Here is a 16,022-nt window from a genome sequence, read left to right as displayed (position 1 = left end):
ATTAAAAACACAAAATCAATTTTGCTTTGATTCAAATAATCGTCCATAAATGAAACAGTGATTGAATAATTTACCAAATATAACGATGAAACTTATCAAAACTGTAGTACATTTCCAATTATTTGTTTAAAACTTTGCTTAAAAAAATATGTTTCATAAAAATATACATTTAAAAATCATAGCTGCAACAATATTCAAATATAAACATTAACTGTAAATAATGTTAAATAATAGAGTAAAATAACAGTTTTCTTTTCTTTTTTACAGTGAAAGTGATAAAGTGTGTCAAAATAAGCAGTTAAAAGTGCATTTTCTGGTGTTTTCTTTACATTGGGAATAAAAACACTACAAAAACCCCAAAAAGCTTGAAATCTCTGGTTGAAACAGCAGAGGTAAGATGGTCAGATGTGAGCGTTCTGCCTGCAAGGATTGGGATGGGGGGGAAGAGCATTAGTCACCATCTGATTGAAGGAACGGACACAATGGACTACGACAATCGTGCCATCATCACGCACGCATACTTTTGCTGCCGCCCCCTGCTCTGCTAAATGGGCAGAGACTCGTCCCTCAGCACCTCCACAACTCCGGACACTTTAAATAGCAGTCCGACCCCTCGCTTTTCCACAACCTCTCCTTCTCCTCTCCTCTCAGAATGTCTAGGAGCCTGAAGCAAGGTATTTCTGAGCTGATTCGAGGAGACTTTGGATCTTTTATTTTGCGCTGAGGAACTTATATTTTCTGTGTCTGTATCTCTGTGTTTCTCTCAGTGGCTGTGCTGCTTGTGGCACTTCTGTGCCTGGATCCTCATGGCCGTGTCGGATCTGCACCTATCTGTGCACACGGGCCATCAGGATGCCACGTCCCGTCTCTGGCAGATCTGTTCGACAGGGTCATCCAGCACTCGGCCCGGATGCACAGCCTCTCCAATGACCTGCACTCAGAGTTTGTGAGTCTGCTTTATATCTGTACTTCTGACTGAGCCAGTGCAGCCAGCTCTGTAACTCAATGCTTTAACAGGTCATTTTATAATATCTTTCTAGCAAAAATAATATTTATATTTATATTAAAATACATTAGATATGAATTAATCCTGGATCTCAAGAAAAAATGATAAATGACAGATTTACAATGGCCAATTACCAATAAGTTTTGGAAAGTTTATAGATTTTTTTGCAATACAAATGATATTTAGAATTAAACACTTTTGAGATTTGTTTAAAGTGTTAAATAAATGCATTTACAGCAGTAAAATTAACTATTTTTTGCTAATATCAAGTATGATTTACAAAAATAATAGACTTTTCAGATTTTTAAAGGTGTGAAATAAAATGCACTAGCAAATCTTTTGCTAATAAAAGGTGTGGATTTAAATAAGATACATTTTTTAGATATTAGAAATATTTGATTCTGCACAATAATCAAATGCATTACAGAATACAAAATAGCATTTAATTTACTCCATACAATGTAATATGTCATTAATTATATTTCATTTGCAAGTTGTACAAATTTGGTGAATAGACATTTTATAAATGTAAAAATGCGTAAAAGAATTCATAATAAAATAGCATTTGGGGTAAAAAAAAAGAAGTCTAAAATCTATATAATTATATATAAATCATTTTAAAATGTTCAGAAATATTTTACTTATAAATATAAATGGTACATTATATTATCACAGCATTTAAATGAAATGCATAGTATACAAAATCTGAAATAATAATTATATTATATTGAAAAACCTAAAACATATAACTATTTTACTCTCATATTATTTTCTAATATTACTATAATTATATGATTTTGTAAACTTAACTATCTCATGTCCCTTTTAAAAAGATTTTTCTCCTGGTTTAATTTCTTTTGCTTTGTTGTTCCTCTTCTTTTTCTCTTCAGGAACAGTATTTCCTGCCCAGCAAAAACCACATAGGAAAGATCTACCGCAAGTGTCACACCTCCAGCATACTGACTCCAAATGGCAAAGAGAATGCACAGAAACTTGCTGTGAGTATTAAATAATAATAATAATAATAATAATAATAATAATAAAACTAGAAGTTTAGCTCACATGTGCTTATTGCTTATCTTTAATGGTCTGTGCTCTCTTAAGCACTTAACCATGACTCGTCCTGGGAGGATTGTCCCATCAATTAATGCACTTAGGGAGAGACAATGTAGGTTTTTTTAGTCTAATGTAAAGAAAACATCTAAAGTACACTTGTTACCTGTTAAAATGGTTTACAAATCACACTGAACAATTAAATTGTGATAAGACAGTATCTCTAATTATGACTTTCATATTCAAATGATCCATTCAGAAGAAATCTGTGGTTAGAGACTCTCTGATTCATTGTATCCATTTAGATCAAGTCTGCAGTTGGAGACTCAATGATTCAAATTATGATCTATTCAGAGCAAATTTGTAGTTAGCAACTTACTGATTCAAATTATCTTTTCAAAGTAAATGCACATTTAACAATTCACAGATTCAAATAATGTGTTCACAGCAAGTCTGCAGTTAACAACAGATTCAAATGATTCATTCAGAGTGAGTCTGTAGTTAGCGACTCACTTATTTAATGATATTTTTAAAGCGAGTCTGCTGTTAACAACTCACTGATTCAAATTATCCATACAGAGCGAATCTGCAGTTAGTGACTCACTGATTTAAATGATTCATTGAGAGCAAGTCTGTGAATAGAGACTCTCTGATTTATTGTCTCTGTTCAGATCAAGTCTGCATTTGAAGACTCAATGATTCAAATAATGATCTATTCAGAGCAAATTTGTAGTTAGCAACTTACTGATTCAAATGATCTTTTTAAAGTACGCAGTTAACAACTCACTTATTCGAATAATCTGATCGGAACAAGTCTGCAGTCAACAACAAACTGATTCAAATGATTAATTCAGAGTGAGTTTGTAGTTAGCAAATCACTTATTCATTGATCTTTTTTAAGTGAGTCTGCAGTTAACAACTCATTGAATCAAATGATCCCTACAGAGTAAATTTGCAGTTAACAACTCACTGATTCAAATAATCTGTTCAGATCAAGACTTGCAGTTAACAACAAGCTGATTGAAGTTCATTCAGAGGGAGTCTTTAGTTAGCGATTCACTTATTCAAAAGATATTTTCAGAGTGAGTCTGCAGTTAACAACTCACTGAATCAAATGATCCCTGCAAAATGAATCTGCAGTTAACAACTTACTGATTCAAATGATCTATTCAGAGCAAGTCTGAAGTAGCAACTCATTTATTCAAATTATCTTTTCAAAGTGAGTCTGCAGTTAACAATTCATTGAATCAAATGATCCCTAGATTTATTCTGCAGTTAACAACAAACTGATTCAAATAATCTATTCAGAGTGAGTCTGCAGTTAGCGACTCACTAATTCAAATGATCTTTTCAAAGTGAGTCTGCAGTTAGTGACTCACAGAATCAAATGATCCATACAGAGTGAATCTGCAGTTAACAACTCACTGATTCAAATAATCTGTTCAGAACAAGTCTGCGGTTAACAACAAACTGATTCAAATGATTTATTCAGAGAGAGTCTGTAGTTAGTGACTCACTTTTTCAAATTATCTTTCAAAGTGAGTCTACAGATTATCAACTCAGTGAATCAAACAGTCTGTTCAGAACAAGTCTGCAGTTAACAACAGATTCAAATGATTTATTCAGAGTGATTCTGTAGTTAGTGACTGACTTATTCAAATGACCCTTTTTAAGTGAGTCTGCAGTTAGCAACTCACTGAATCAAATGATCCGTACAGGGGAAATCTGCGGTTAGTGATTCACTGATTTAAATGATCCGTTCAGAGCAAGTATCGGGTTAGATACTCTCTGATTCATTGTATCTGTTCAGATTAAGTCTGCAGTTAGAGACTCAGTGATTCAAATAATGATCTAGTCAGAGCAAGTATGTAGTTAACAACTCACTGAATCAAATGATATGTACAGAGCAAATCTGCAGTTAGTGATTCACTCAATCAAATGATCTGTACAGAGTGAGTCTACAATGAACATCTCACAGATTCAAATGATCATATACAGTATAGTACAGTATATACTAGACTATTGTATGGTTATCAGTGCATGGCAAGTTTTGGTAATAAAATTAAAAAGATTCTTACAAAATAAATAAACATTCAGTAAAAATGATCTGCATCTTCTAAAACTTAAGTACATTACAAATAAGATATTGTTGATCATATATCATTTTATTTCTTCATCCATGCATCCATTTGTTTGCAGTAGGGATACAAATAAATTCCCAAAATCTCCCCATTAAAATACTTTGACACTAACGAATGAATGAGCAAACAAATATATAAATAAACAAGAATTTTAAACCTGATTTCATCCAATGTTCTGATATTTGTACTAGAAATGTAGTCAGGTTAGTTTGATTTGATTATTTAATGTCTCATTTAAACAAAACCTCTTAGTAAACCTGCAGCACATCTGCTATGAGAAATCAGGAGCTGTACCAGTATCTCGTATGTGTGAAGTGTGTTCCTCTGCTCATTTGTCAGCGTGAAGAGTTGACGGAGGTGATCCTCAAGCTGCTTCTGGCCTGGAGGGATCCTCTGTTTCAGCTTCACCAGAGTATGGCCCACCAGCAGGACTTCAACAGCTTCAGCAGTAACAAGGCCCTGGAGATGGGAGACATGGCCCATGAGCTCAGGAAAGGCGTGGAGAAAGTGGCCGAAAAGGTGAGTCATAGAGAAGGAGATCTGGAACGGAAGTGCTTAAGAAAGTGCTTAAGAAGGTCTCAGGTGACTGAGGGCAATGGGTCTGCGTCTCGTTTTGACGGCTCTGCCCTCTGGAGGTCGCAATTATACGTCACTAAGATCTAACCTACATACTGTAACTGTAATACAATCAAATGCAAAAGAGATGTGTAAACATTACTAATACATACAGCTGAAGTCAGAATTATTACCCCCCTGAATTATTAGCCCCCTGTTTATTTTTTCCCCCAATTAGTTTAACGGAGAGATTTTTTTCAACACATTTCTCAACATAATAGTTTTAGTAACTCATTTCTAATAACTGATTTATTTTATCTTTGCCATAATGACAGTAAATAATATTTGACTAGATATTTTTCAAGAAACTTCTATATAGCTTAACATTAAGTGACATTTAAAGGCTTATAATAAGGGCTAATAATTCTGACTTCAACTGCATATATATATATATATATATATATATATATATATATATATATATATATATATATATATATATATATATATAGTATTCATGTAATATATTATGATGTAACATAATGAAATAAGACTTAAATTTTTTTTCTTTCTTTCTATCTATTTCATATTCACGTGCTGAGGTCATTTTGGATTTGTGTTTGTTTACAATTAAGTGTGAAAAATATGAGTAATATTAGTTTTGACGTTATATGGGTTCAAATTTAGTTAAAATTTGTACAAATACATTTAGCTTTTTTTTTACTCCAACATCGCACACCTTTGTAGGACTGAATATGGTTGATAAATAAGCACTCTAAAATAAAATGGGTATTTTTGACCCAAATGTTGATCAATTATGGATATATCTGGTATATATTTTACCCAAATTTGGGTTACAAAAACCTATCATTTTTAGAGTGTCCATGAGAATGTTTACAATTCATTTAATGCATTATGAGGGTGAAGAAAAAGAATTTCTTCTCAGGTATAACATTTTAATAAATAATAAAAATTATTTAGAATAAATCATTCATAATATTTTTTTTTCATGCACTGTATTCAATATATGTATTTCTTTTTCCTTCTTAAATGAGACAGCCTTGATGTATGCAGACAACAATGTGGCCTCTAGAGGGCATTGCAGTTGTAATGAGTAAAAAAATAAAATTAATGATAAAAATATAATATAATATGATAAAAATATAAATAAAGGTAATGGTGTTGCTGTATATACTCTTTAAAAATATTGTATATTTTACCATAAAATTAAATTTACTGAAATATTTATTAAGACATTTGTATGATAAATTAAAAAAATTTTTACAACCTATTTTTCACCAATTCTACTGTAACAAAACGTTAATTTCATCAACCACTTATCTTTTTTCTAACAATACTGATAATACACAACAATATTTGTGGCAATATATTAAGATAATATTCAAATTTTCCAAAATAAAACATGTTGATGATATATTATTATTAGGAAATTCTATTAAATTTCCCTGCTATTGTCTTTGTATATACACACACTATTAACTAGTTTTCATTTATTTCAAATATTCCTGAAAAAAGAAAGAAAATGACAGTACAGCCTCTCTGAATGTTCTGTACCCTGTCTGCAGCTCCTTGACTCAGTGTTTGTGTCCTCTGTCAGATGCGTGTGCTGGGGATGCTTGGGAACTCAGTGACAGGTCTGTCTGCAGCTGAAGCCATGCTTCCGATTTCAGACAGCGGAGAAGCCATGAGTGACTACGATCTCCTCTACTGCTTTCGCCGCGACTCCAACAAAGTCCAGAACTATCTCAAAATCCTCAAGTGCAGAATCGTACCCGAACATGACTGTTAGGGGGGAAAAAAACATGGGCCTTTCACTTGCACTGAAGGACAGCACAATGGACACACACTGGTCCACAAGTCATCAAATCCCAGTAAATAAACCTGACTTTTGCATCGCTTCATGTTCTAGTAATCGTTGCTGTAATTATTAAAACAGAAGAGGGAGAAATTCTGTTTCGCCTCTAAGAGGAAATTCACTTCATACTTATTCATTCATATTTTTCTAATTACCATGTGTTTTCTATTTATATTTCTGTGAGTTACACTCCTGTTCAAGACATTCTGATGTGTTTGTTTTAAATGTTCTCAGTTGCAAAGCTAATTTTCACTGAATGAACAGACAATACGTTTGAAAAGGACAATAAAACTGTAGATTCTTCAGCAAATATGCAAGGTTTACTGTAGTTATTGCTCAAGTGTGAAATGGTGTTACTAGAGCATTTATGAATACACACCTGACAGTGAAAATATTGGTTTATTCCTATTATATGGGTTACTTTAGAATATCAAGTTCAACTGAATGAAAACAGAGTTTTGTCATGAAAACTTAATACTTAAATTCTTTAAGTATTTAAAGTTCAGCCAAAAATGAAAACTTAATCACCCTTAAGTGGTTCCATAACTTTTTTCTGTTGAACACAAAAGAAGACATTTTGAAAAATGTTTGAAATCTGTAACCACTGACTTCCATAGTGGGAAAAACAAATATTATAGAAGTCAATGTTTACAGGTTTAACATCTTAAAAAGTTTAAAAATAATGTCTTTGATTTTAATCAGACAAAATCTAATCAAACAGGTTAATAATGTTATTGTAAAACAAATAATATTTCATTAAATTAATAATATTGGAACATTTTTTAGCATTTATTTTATATATATATATATATATATATATATATATATATATATATATATATATATATATATATATATATATATATATATATATAAGTTTATTTCATATAAACCATTTTATATAGGTTAATTAACCATTTTATATTCGATTTAATATTTAATGATATAGTATATAATGTTTATATATTCACATGGATTCATGAAAACGACACAGTGCTGTATTATGCATGCCAGGCCAGTAGATGTCGATGTCACAAATACCTCTATATGTGCTACACGCATAGCCATAACACGTAACACACATGCAATTGACATCATTTTCGCAAAAGTTTGCAGTTTTTGTTTTTGTTGAAATAATGACATTATAATTTTCTCAAATGTACATTTTGAAACCATTTTTCAAAAAAGTTTGCATTTTTCAGACCCTCAAAGACATTTATTTTGTACACCAGGGGTCACCAATCTCGGTCCTGGAGGGCCGGTGTCCTTCCAGGGTTTAGCTCCAACTTGCCCCAACACACCTGCCTGGGTGTTTCAAGTATACCTAGTAAGACGTTGATTAGCTTGTTCAAGTGTGTTTGATTAGGGTTGGAGGTAAAATCTGCAGGACACCAGCCAGTTTGGACACCAGTTTGGTGACCCCTGTTGTACACGAACAGCCAAAATTACAAATATTTTTCCTTAATTAGTTAAAAAAGGTGTCAATACTGCATAATCACTCACAATTTTAGGCTGGGCAAAAATTACATGTGGTTTGGGGGAATAATAATAATAACAATAATAACAATAATATCAATAATAATAATAATAATAATAATAATAATAATAATAATAATAATAATAATAATAATAATAATAATAATAATAATAATAATAATAATAAATAAAAAGTGACTTTTATTTGGTATTCCGGATGGGAGTTGTGTGTGTCTCCATCTTGCCCTCTGCACGTAATGACAAGTTTCTCTTCATACAGCAGGACAGAAAGGCCTTCAGTTAAGATAGAGTTCAGTCTCAGCCTGAGGCCAGTGCTTCGGCCTGAACTTTAACATTTTACCAGGAAATGTTTTACAAAATCCGGAGCGCTGTCATCTTCGAGGAGGAAACAGCTTTGAAACGAAATATAGAACACAATTAAGGCCTAGTTTAACCAATTTTTTTAATTTTGCTCCTCATTTAATCCCCTTTGAGCAATCAAATATGTGGGTGACTATTTTTTTCCTCTGAGTATTAAATGATTTTGAGCAAAAACTGTATGTAGCATTAGGTGGTTCATAAAATAAAAGTTAACTTCTACCAGCAAGTTGAGAGTCAAAAAATATATAGGCAAAACAAAATTAATAGCCATGGATGAAAGGGGATACACATGTGCAAGAAACGGGTGTATATAATAAACCTTTTAGTGTTCAGTAAGGCCACGAGAGAGGATTTACAACACTGGCCCCATACAGTAATTCATCTGACAATAAACAATACAATTACAGATGTAGTATGCAGTTTTAAATACATATTCATAACATACAGGACATACTTCTTAATGATCACAATGGTTGCGCAGATCATGTCTCAAATTTTAGTATATGTATATGACAATCACGATTAATCGCATCCATATGTTTGTTTTGACGTATCTACAGGGGGGGAAATAAATATTGAACACGTCACCATTTTTCTTAGAAAACATTTCTAAGGGTGCTATTGACTTGAATTTTTTCACAGATGTTGGTAACAACCAAAGAAATCCATATAAGAATAATCAAATTAGTTTGCAAATTAAGTTATGCTTCATAAAATGAAATGACACAGAAAAAAGTATTGAACACATGAAGAAAGGGAGCTGTAGAAAGGCAGTGAAAGCCCAGACAGCAGCTCAAATCTCTCAATAGTTATTCAGCAACCAAAATGCTTTCAGAGAAAGAAAATCAAGCTGTAGAATGGCCCAGCCAATTACCTGACTTGAATCCAATATAGAATACAAATTGACAGACGAAACCCACAGAATCATCAAGATTTTTACACTCTGTTGATGTAAAAAAAATAAATAAATAAATAAAAATTCACACCTGAGTATTGCATGTGTTTTTATTCTCTATATGAAAGGCATCTTTATGTTGCCATCACCAAAAAAAGCTTTTTATATAAGCTATTATATACGTTTTAGTAGTTCAGTACAGTATCCTTGTGTCATTTCATTGTCATTACACAAAATTAATTTATCAGATTTTTTTGTTTTGTTTTATTTTTATATGTGTATTGTTTGGGTTTTTACCAAAATCTGGTTCAATTCCATGTCAACATCTAGTTTAGAAATATAATTCCCAGGAAAAAACATGACATGTCCAATACTTATTTTCCCCGTTGTATATTTGAATATGGGTATTTTTAAGAATGACTTAAACTGAGACACGAGTTTGCTGACGTATATGTACGTAAGAGTGATGCAAGAGTGATGCGGGTATTACTACATCATTTTTAACCTAAGAATAGAAAAATGTACATCAGCAAATCTGAAATTGCTGTCTGTCTGAAATCCAGAGCTGGAGGGTTGTTGTGTGTATGAGTGTTTTGCATTGCTCATATGTTCCTGGATGACAGATCGCTCAGGTCTCGTCTGTCTCTGGAAGTCAGTGACTCAAAGGGCAAAAAACAATTTCCGGTTACACTATATTTTAAGGTGACGTAGTTACACTGTCATTTACTGAGTAACATTAATTAATTACTTTGACTTACTATATGGTTGGGGTTAGAGTGTAGATTGGATTTAGTGTTAGTTATATGTAATAATGCGTAATTCATTACAAAAGTTATTGCATGGAACATGTGTAACTACGTCACCTTAAATTTAAGTGCTACCTGATTTCCTTTTAAGAGTAAAGCCACTTCATGTCACCAGACTAATACGCTGTACATTATAGGACACATATCATTTTGTACTGGTGAAATATTTGATATTTAACAATATTTTGAAAACAACGACAACTTAATAGCTACTAAAATATTACAATTGTTAGGCCTGTAAAACTTTCATTAAAATATGCAACTGTTACACTGGGCATTAATAAGAGAACTAATTATAAATTTTTATTCAGTAATAATGCATCATATTGATCATGACAGAAATAGTATTTACAATGCTATGGAAAATATCAAGCAAATGTTGATTTAAGCACAAAAAAAATCCACATTTTCAAAGATCTTCAAAAAAATCTATAAAATAATAATAATAATAATAATAATAATAATAATAATAATAATAATAATAATAATAATAATAATAGTTTTTTTACAATTGCTGTGACTGTTTTTTTTTCAATACATTTAGCAAGTTTCCTTAACTCTTAACGCACCAACACACCTAAAACACACAATTGGCAAAACGGTTAATTTCATGCTCAAAATCACACATTGTAAACTAAACCCCAAAACTAGTTTTCAAAATACAATAATAAACACATTACACTATGTCTAACAAAACACTACAAACATGTTTTAAAATCAAATAATCATTCAAAACACTAACACATGTTCTCTTCCGACAGGAACATTTAGTCAATCAAAACAAATTGACAAGAAACACTATCATCAGCTTAAATGACAGAAACTGCATTATTTTCTGTGTCAGGTCTGCCCTTATATTTGAAGCCTCTCTACATTTTTCTTTTGTTGAGTTTAGTAAATGCATGCATTTTGTTTCTTTTGCTGCAGAAATTCAATACAAAAATTTATAACCATCTCAGAGTAGCTTTATAAAAAATAAAAAAAAAAACAGACATGGATTTTTATTTGCAAAAGGACATTACTGTAAGATATACAAACAGAAAAAGCACAGGAAATAATAATAAAAAACAAAGTAAACTGCAAAGGCAATGTAATAAAATACAGGGAATATATTTGTGCTTTAATTCACAATATGACCAGCTGTTCACTCTGACTTTAACCTATGTAAGTTAAGTTTAGAACATGATGTTATCTGTTCTGACATACAGTGTGAAAGCATTTGTAAATTTGACTCCAAAATTACATTGTTTTGGTCTTGGTTGAGCTTGCGTAAAAGAAGTTTAAGCATAGTAAATTGGTGTTAACTCTATGCATTTTGTATCAAAGCAACAAGAAATGTGTTAATTGTATAGCCTACAAAGACGGATGTGCTAACGTGTTAAGAGTTTAATAATAATAATAATAATAATAATAATTATTATTATTATTATTATTATTATTATTATTATTATTATTAGTAGTAGTAGTAGTAGTAGTAGTAGTAGTAGTAGTAGTATCAATATTATTATTATTATTATTATTAACAATATTATTATTATTATTATCATTATTATTAACACTATTATTATTATTGTTATTATTAATATTATTATTATAACAACAACAACAACAATAATAAAATAATTATAACAACAACAACAACAACAATAATGATAATAATAATAATAATAATAATAATAATAATAATAATAATAATAATAATAATAATAATAATAATAATAATAATATTAATAATAATAATTATTATTATTATTATTATATTTACTCAATTTAACTAATATTAAATTGAGCTTGAGCTGCATGGCATTTAATTAAATCTCATACAACCTATATGGACAGATAAAGTAAAAATTACATTAAAGTTGACGAAAATGATTTTGGTAAGTAAATATGTGATTTGTCATGACTAAATATGAATATGAATAACTAATAAAAGCATCCATATCCAGGTTGTTTGATTGTATAACCAGTGCATGAGAAAAAGCCATTAATCAAGGCTAATCAACCAAGCATGTTGCAGATATATACACTTCATCTTCAGTGCATGTCATGCCACAGTAGTGACAGTCACAGTATATTCAGCAAGTACAATTATTCATTTCCTGTGCGGATATGACTGATGATGTATGAGCTAATGACCCCGGCGACTTCTAACTATCGAATAATGACCTTTCAGCTCGCTAGGAAAGGTCGGCGTGCTAAGACCAGCCATCTGACTGTCATCCCCAGAATGCCTAGCTCTCAGATGGACTGGTGGCTCAACATAAGCTGAGCATCAGCCATCTTATATGATTTTAAAAGCCGTCCATCAAAGCATAGCTCAGAAAGCCAGAGGACAATGATCCGCTTCTGTGCCATTTTTTTCCCCACTGATTTCTCACACCACATCACTAGTCTGTGTCAGGCATCACTAGTCTCTCTCTGCTCTCTTGTTTAGCTAGAATTTCTTCCACAGTTCAATGTAATGTAGTGCACACACTACAACATCTAATATTACAAGAGATTTAATTCTCACATTGTAAAAAAAAATGCTACTTATATTACTTTGAACTGACCACAAGCATCTAATTACATCTCACTCATAACCTATAAGACAGGTAACTAAAATTACTTTTAAAAGTTGAAGAAAATGAAGAAAACAAATGGTTTTGGCAAGTCAACACGACTCATCATGACTTCAATTCTAGCCTTCAACTTAGCGAATATCTAACTAAAGTATGCATATCCAGATTGTTTGATTGTACCCCCAGTATATGAGATACATAATTCATTCAAAGTAAATTACTAGTCTCTCACAGGAAAAGACTAGTCTCTAACAGGTTTTACTAGTCTTTTATAGGACATCTCTCTCTCTCTGCACATTATATATATAGTCACTCTCTGCTCTACTGTGACCTTGTTCAGCTCTTCTTCAATTTTTTTCTACACTGTAAAAACATCCTGGTCACCTTACATTTTAAGCTGAATCAAATTAACTTTATGAGTCCATTGAACTTATACCATGTTAAACTGACTTAAAACAGCCTACATAACTTCTAAAATTAAGTTAGAACATGATTAACTTAGTTTAATAAATTACAATGACATAAAAACAAATGCTGTCAGGATTAAGTGATCATATAATGTTTTACAGTGTACAGTTCACTGACTAGTGTTTCTCAGCCATGACTATGTTGCTAAGGATTTTTGAGAGATTTTCTGTCAGGTTTTGACATTTCCATTTTATTATTTCAGTATTTTCTGCTACAAGGACTGCTTTATCGGTTTTGTCATAAGACATTGTCTTTTGTAAGAATTGCTTGCTGATGGGTGTGATAAAAGTAGAGAACAAACCGCAAGCTGCCACAGAAACTTCATATAAACACTTGCATACACTTTTCAATGTACTGTAGCTTTATAAGAAGCTGAACACTAGAGAAAACACCACAAAACCATAACACAATTGTTACATGTTCAATTCACTTAAATTTGTTAAGTTAATGGATTTGTGTTGGGACAACATGAATGAATTGTGTGGAACCCTGCTTTTTTTTACAGTGTTCATCTTGGCAACCAGCTGTCAGATGGTTTGGTCACCTTAAAATGGCTCACCATCTTGCTAAAATCAGAGAAAATTAACAAAAAATAACACCACTAACTGGGAGAAATCTGAAAGCGTTCTTTTTTTGTTCTTCATAATTTTTGTAAGCAAAAGGAGTCAACAGTATGTATGAAAATAAGTTGCTCTCTAATTTTGATCCCTACTGTAGGTTTAAATTTCCATTGCCCCACAGCCCCCTCTAGTGACACAATAAATATTGACAATTCTACAAAAACTTATGGCTACTGTAACTAGAGCTGATGCAGAATACGGTATGCATACTACTGCTTTCACTTATGACCAAACTACGTTTCTTTCCGAATATAATTGACGAAAAATGCAATAAGTGATCAGCTCAGAGCGCAATAAGTGTAATTTGACGCATATGGTATGATCATATAGTTCAATACAATTTTAGAATATTGTTTCCCTATTTTCAAATGGCCCGACAGAATAAATAGAATAGCCCATTTGTATAAATTGCAGTCCACTCCAAAACAAAAAGGACAGACAGACAGACAGACAGACAGACAGACAGACAGACAGACAGACAGACAGACAGACAGACAGACAGACAGACAGACAGACAGACAGACAGACAGACAGACAGACAGACAGACAGACAGATAGATAGATAGATAGATAGATAGATAGATAGATAGATAGATAGATAGATAGATAGATAGATAGATAGATAGATAGATAGATAGATAGATACTGATTTAGTATCATTTTAAGTCATCCAATTGATGGCAGTACATCCCAGTGATTTGGGTTAGGATTGTACACATATTGTGTTTTTGCTAGAGGGCGCTGTTGAGCCATACATTTCTCCTCCATAATGTTTGGTTACTATTCTGATAGCATGACCAAAGTTTAGGATCACAACACAAGCAGAGACAAACAGCGGACTACAGAGGAACAACAATAAGGCATTTAGGAAATGATGCTATGTCTAGTAGACTTCAAGGAAATGCTAACCAGAGTTTCATTCCTTATTTAAAAAGACATTAGGCACCTGCACAATGCATTAAACTATCCAACATCAGCTCAGAGAACTGCACTTGACAGATGTACTCAAAAAGAGAGAAATATAGCAGAAATATTCCATAGTGCAATAAATGAATAGTTTACCCTAAAGTGAAAATTTACTCACCCTAAAGTGATCCTAAACTTTTATGAGTTTCTTTATTCTGTTGAACACAGAAGAAGATATTTTGATGAAAGCTGAAAACCTGTAACCATTGACTTTGGAAAAACAAATACTATTAAAGTCATTAGTTGCAGGGTTCCTTTTTTTCTTTTGTGTTTAACATGATAAAAAAACAAAGGTTTGAAACAAATAAAAATATAAGTAAATGATGACATAATATTCATTTTCGGGTGAACTGTGCCTTTAAAATCTTGTTATTATTATTATTACTATTGTTCTTATTGATGTTGTTATTATTAAAATATACTGTTTTCTTGTATTTAAACATTTTAGTAAAACAAAACAACCAACCAACAAACAAGCAAGCAAATATTTAATTTAATGCATTTTTTAAAAATAAATGTAATGGTTAAATAATAAAACAAACAAATACACAAATATTTAATTACTGATTTAATTAGTTATTAGAAAAAATATCTAAATGGGTTTAAATGTTAAATTAATACAATTCAGGAAATTTATTTAAAAAAAATTTCAAAACAAACAAATATAAATTTAAATTAATTTAGGTGAATAATATTTTTACTTTGGTAATTTTTTTTTTTTTTTTGCATTTAATTAATTGAATTAAATTGAATTAAATGCTTCCATTTAAAAAAATCTTATCTCATTCATTGTCACATTTATCTATTTATTCATTTATTTACTCTGTTGCATGTTATTGTACTCAACCAAAACATTTTTTGTGACATAAAATTTTCATATATATTAATAACTACGCTATTTCTGCAAATGCAGTATAAGGTCTGCATATTTAATGCACATAGAAATTCTTTAGTCCTAAAAAAAAGTTTAAATTTAAATTTAGTCTATTAAACTGAAGAGTACAGAAGTTGAGAGAAAGGGATTAAGGAAAAGCACTGACAAAACCTACCAAAAATACAATTAAATGTTCTCCATTACGCTATTATTCCATTAGAGAGAGAGAGAGAGAGAGAGAGAGAGAGAGAGAGAGAGAGAGAGAGAGAGAGAGACCTGCTCCTATAACTCCGCCTCGGGCTTCATGCATGCTGCATTCTTGATTCCTGTACTCCGGAGAA

The 16,022-nt window shown here is 31.5% G+C and overlaps 1 protein-coding gene across 1 annotated transcript; it reads left to right on the top strand.

Annotated features, from left to right (window-relative positions):
- The first annotated feature begins 652 nt into the window (after window positions 1-652).
- Window positions 653-6,565, top strand: prl2 (prolactin 2). Its single transcript, XM_056455083.1, has 5 exons — window positions 653-674; window positions 768-946; window positions 1,897-2,004; window positions 4,540-4,719; window positions 6,374-6,565. The coding sequence occupies exons 1-5, from the start codon at window positions 653-655 to the stop codon at window positions 6,563-6,565; spliced, it is 681 nt and encodes a 226-aa protein (XP_056311058.1).
- The last annotated feature ends 9,457 nt before the right edge of the window (window positions 6,566-16,022 follow it).

Source organism: Danio aesculapii, chromosome 4 (assembly GCF_903798145.1).
Source record: "Danio aesculapii chromosome 4, fDanAes4.1, whole genome shotgun sequence".
Taxonomy (NCBI): Eukaryota; Metazoa; Chordata; class Actinopteri; order Cypriniformes; family Danionidae; genus Danio; species Danio aesculapii.
The sequence above is the reverse complement of the archived record's forward strand: the minus strand, read 5'-3'. Positions and strand labels throughout refer to the sequence as shown.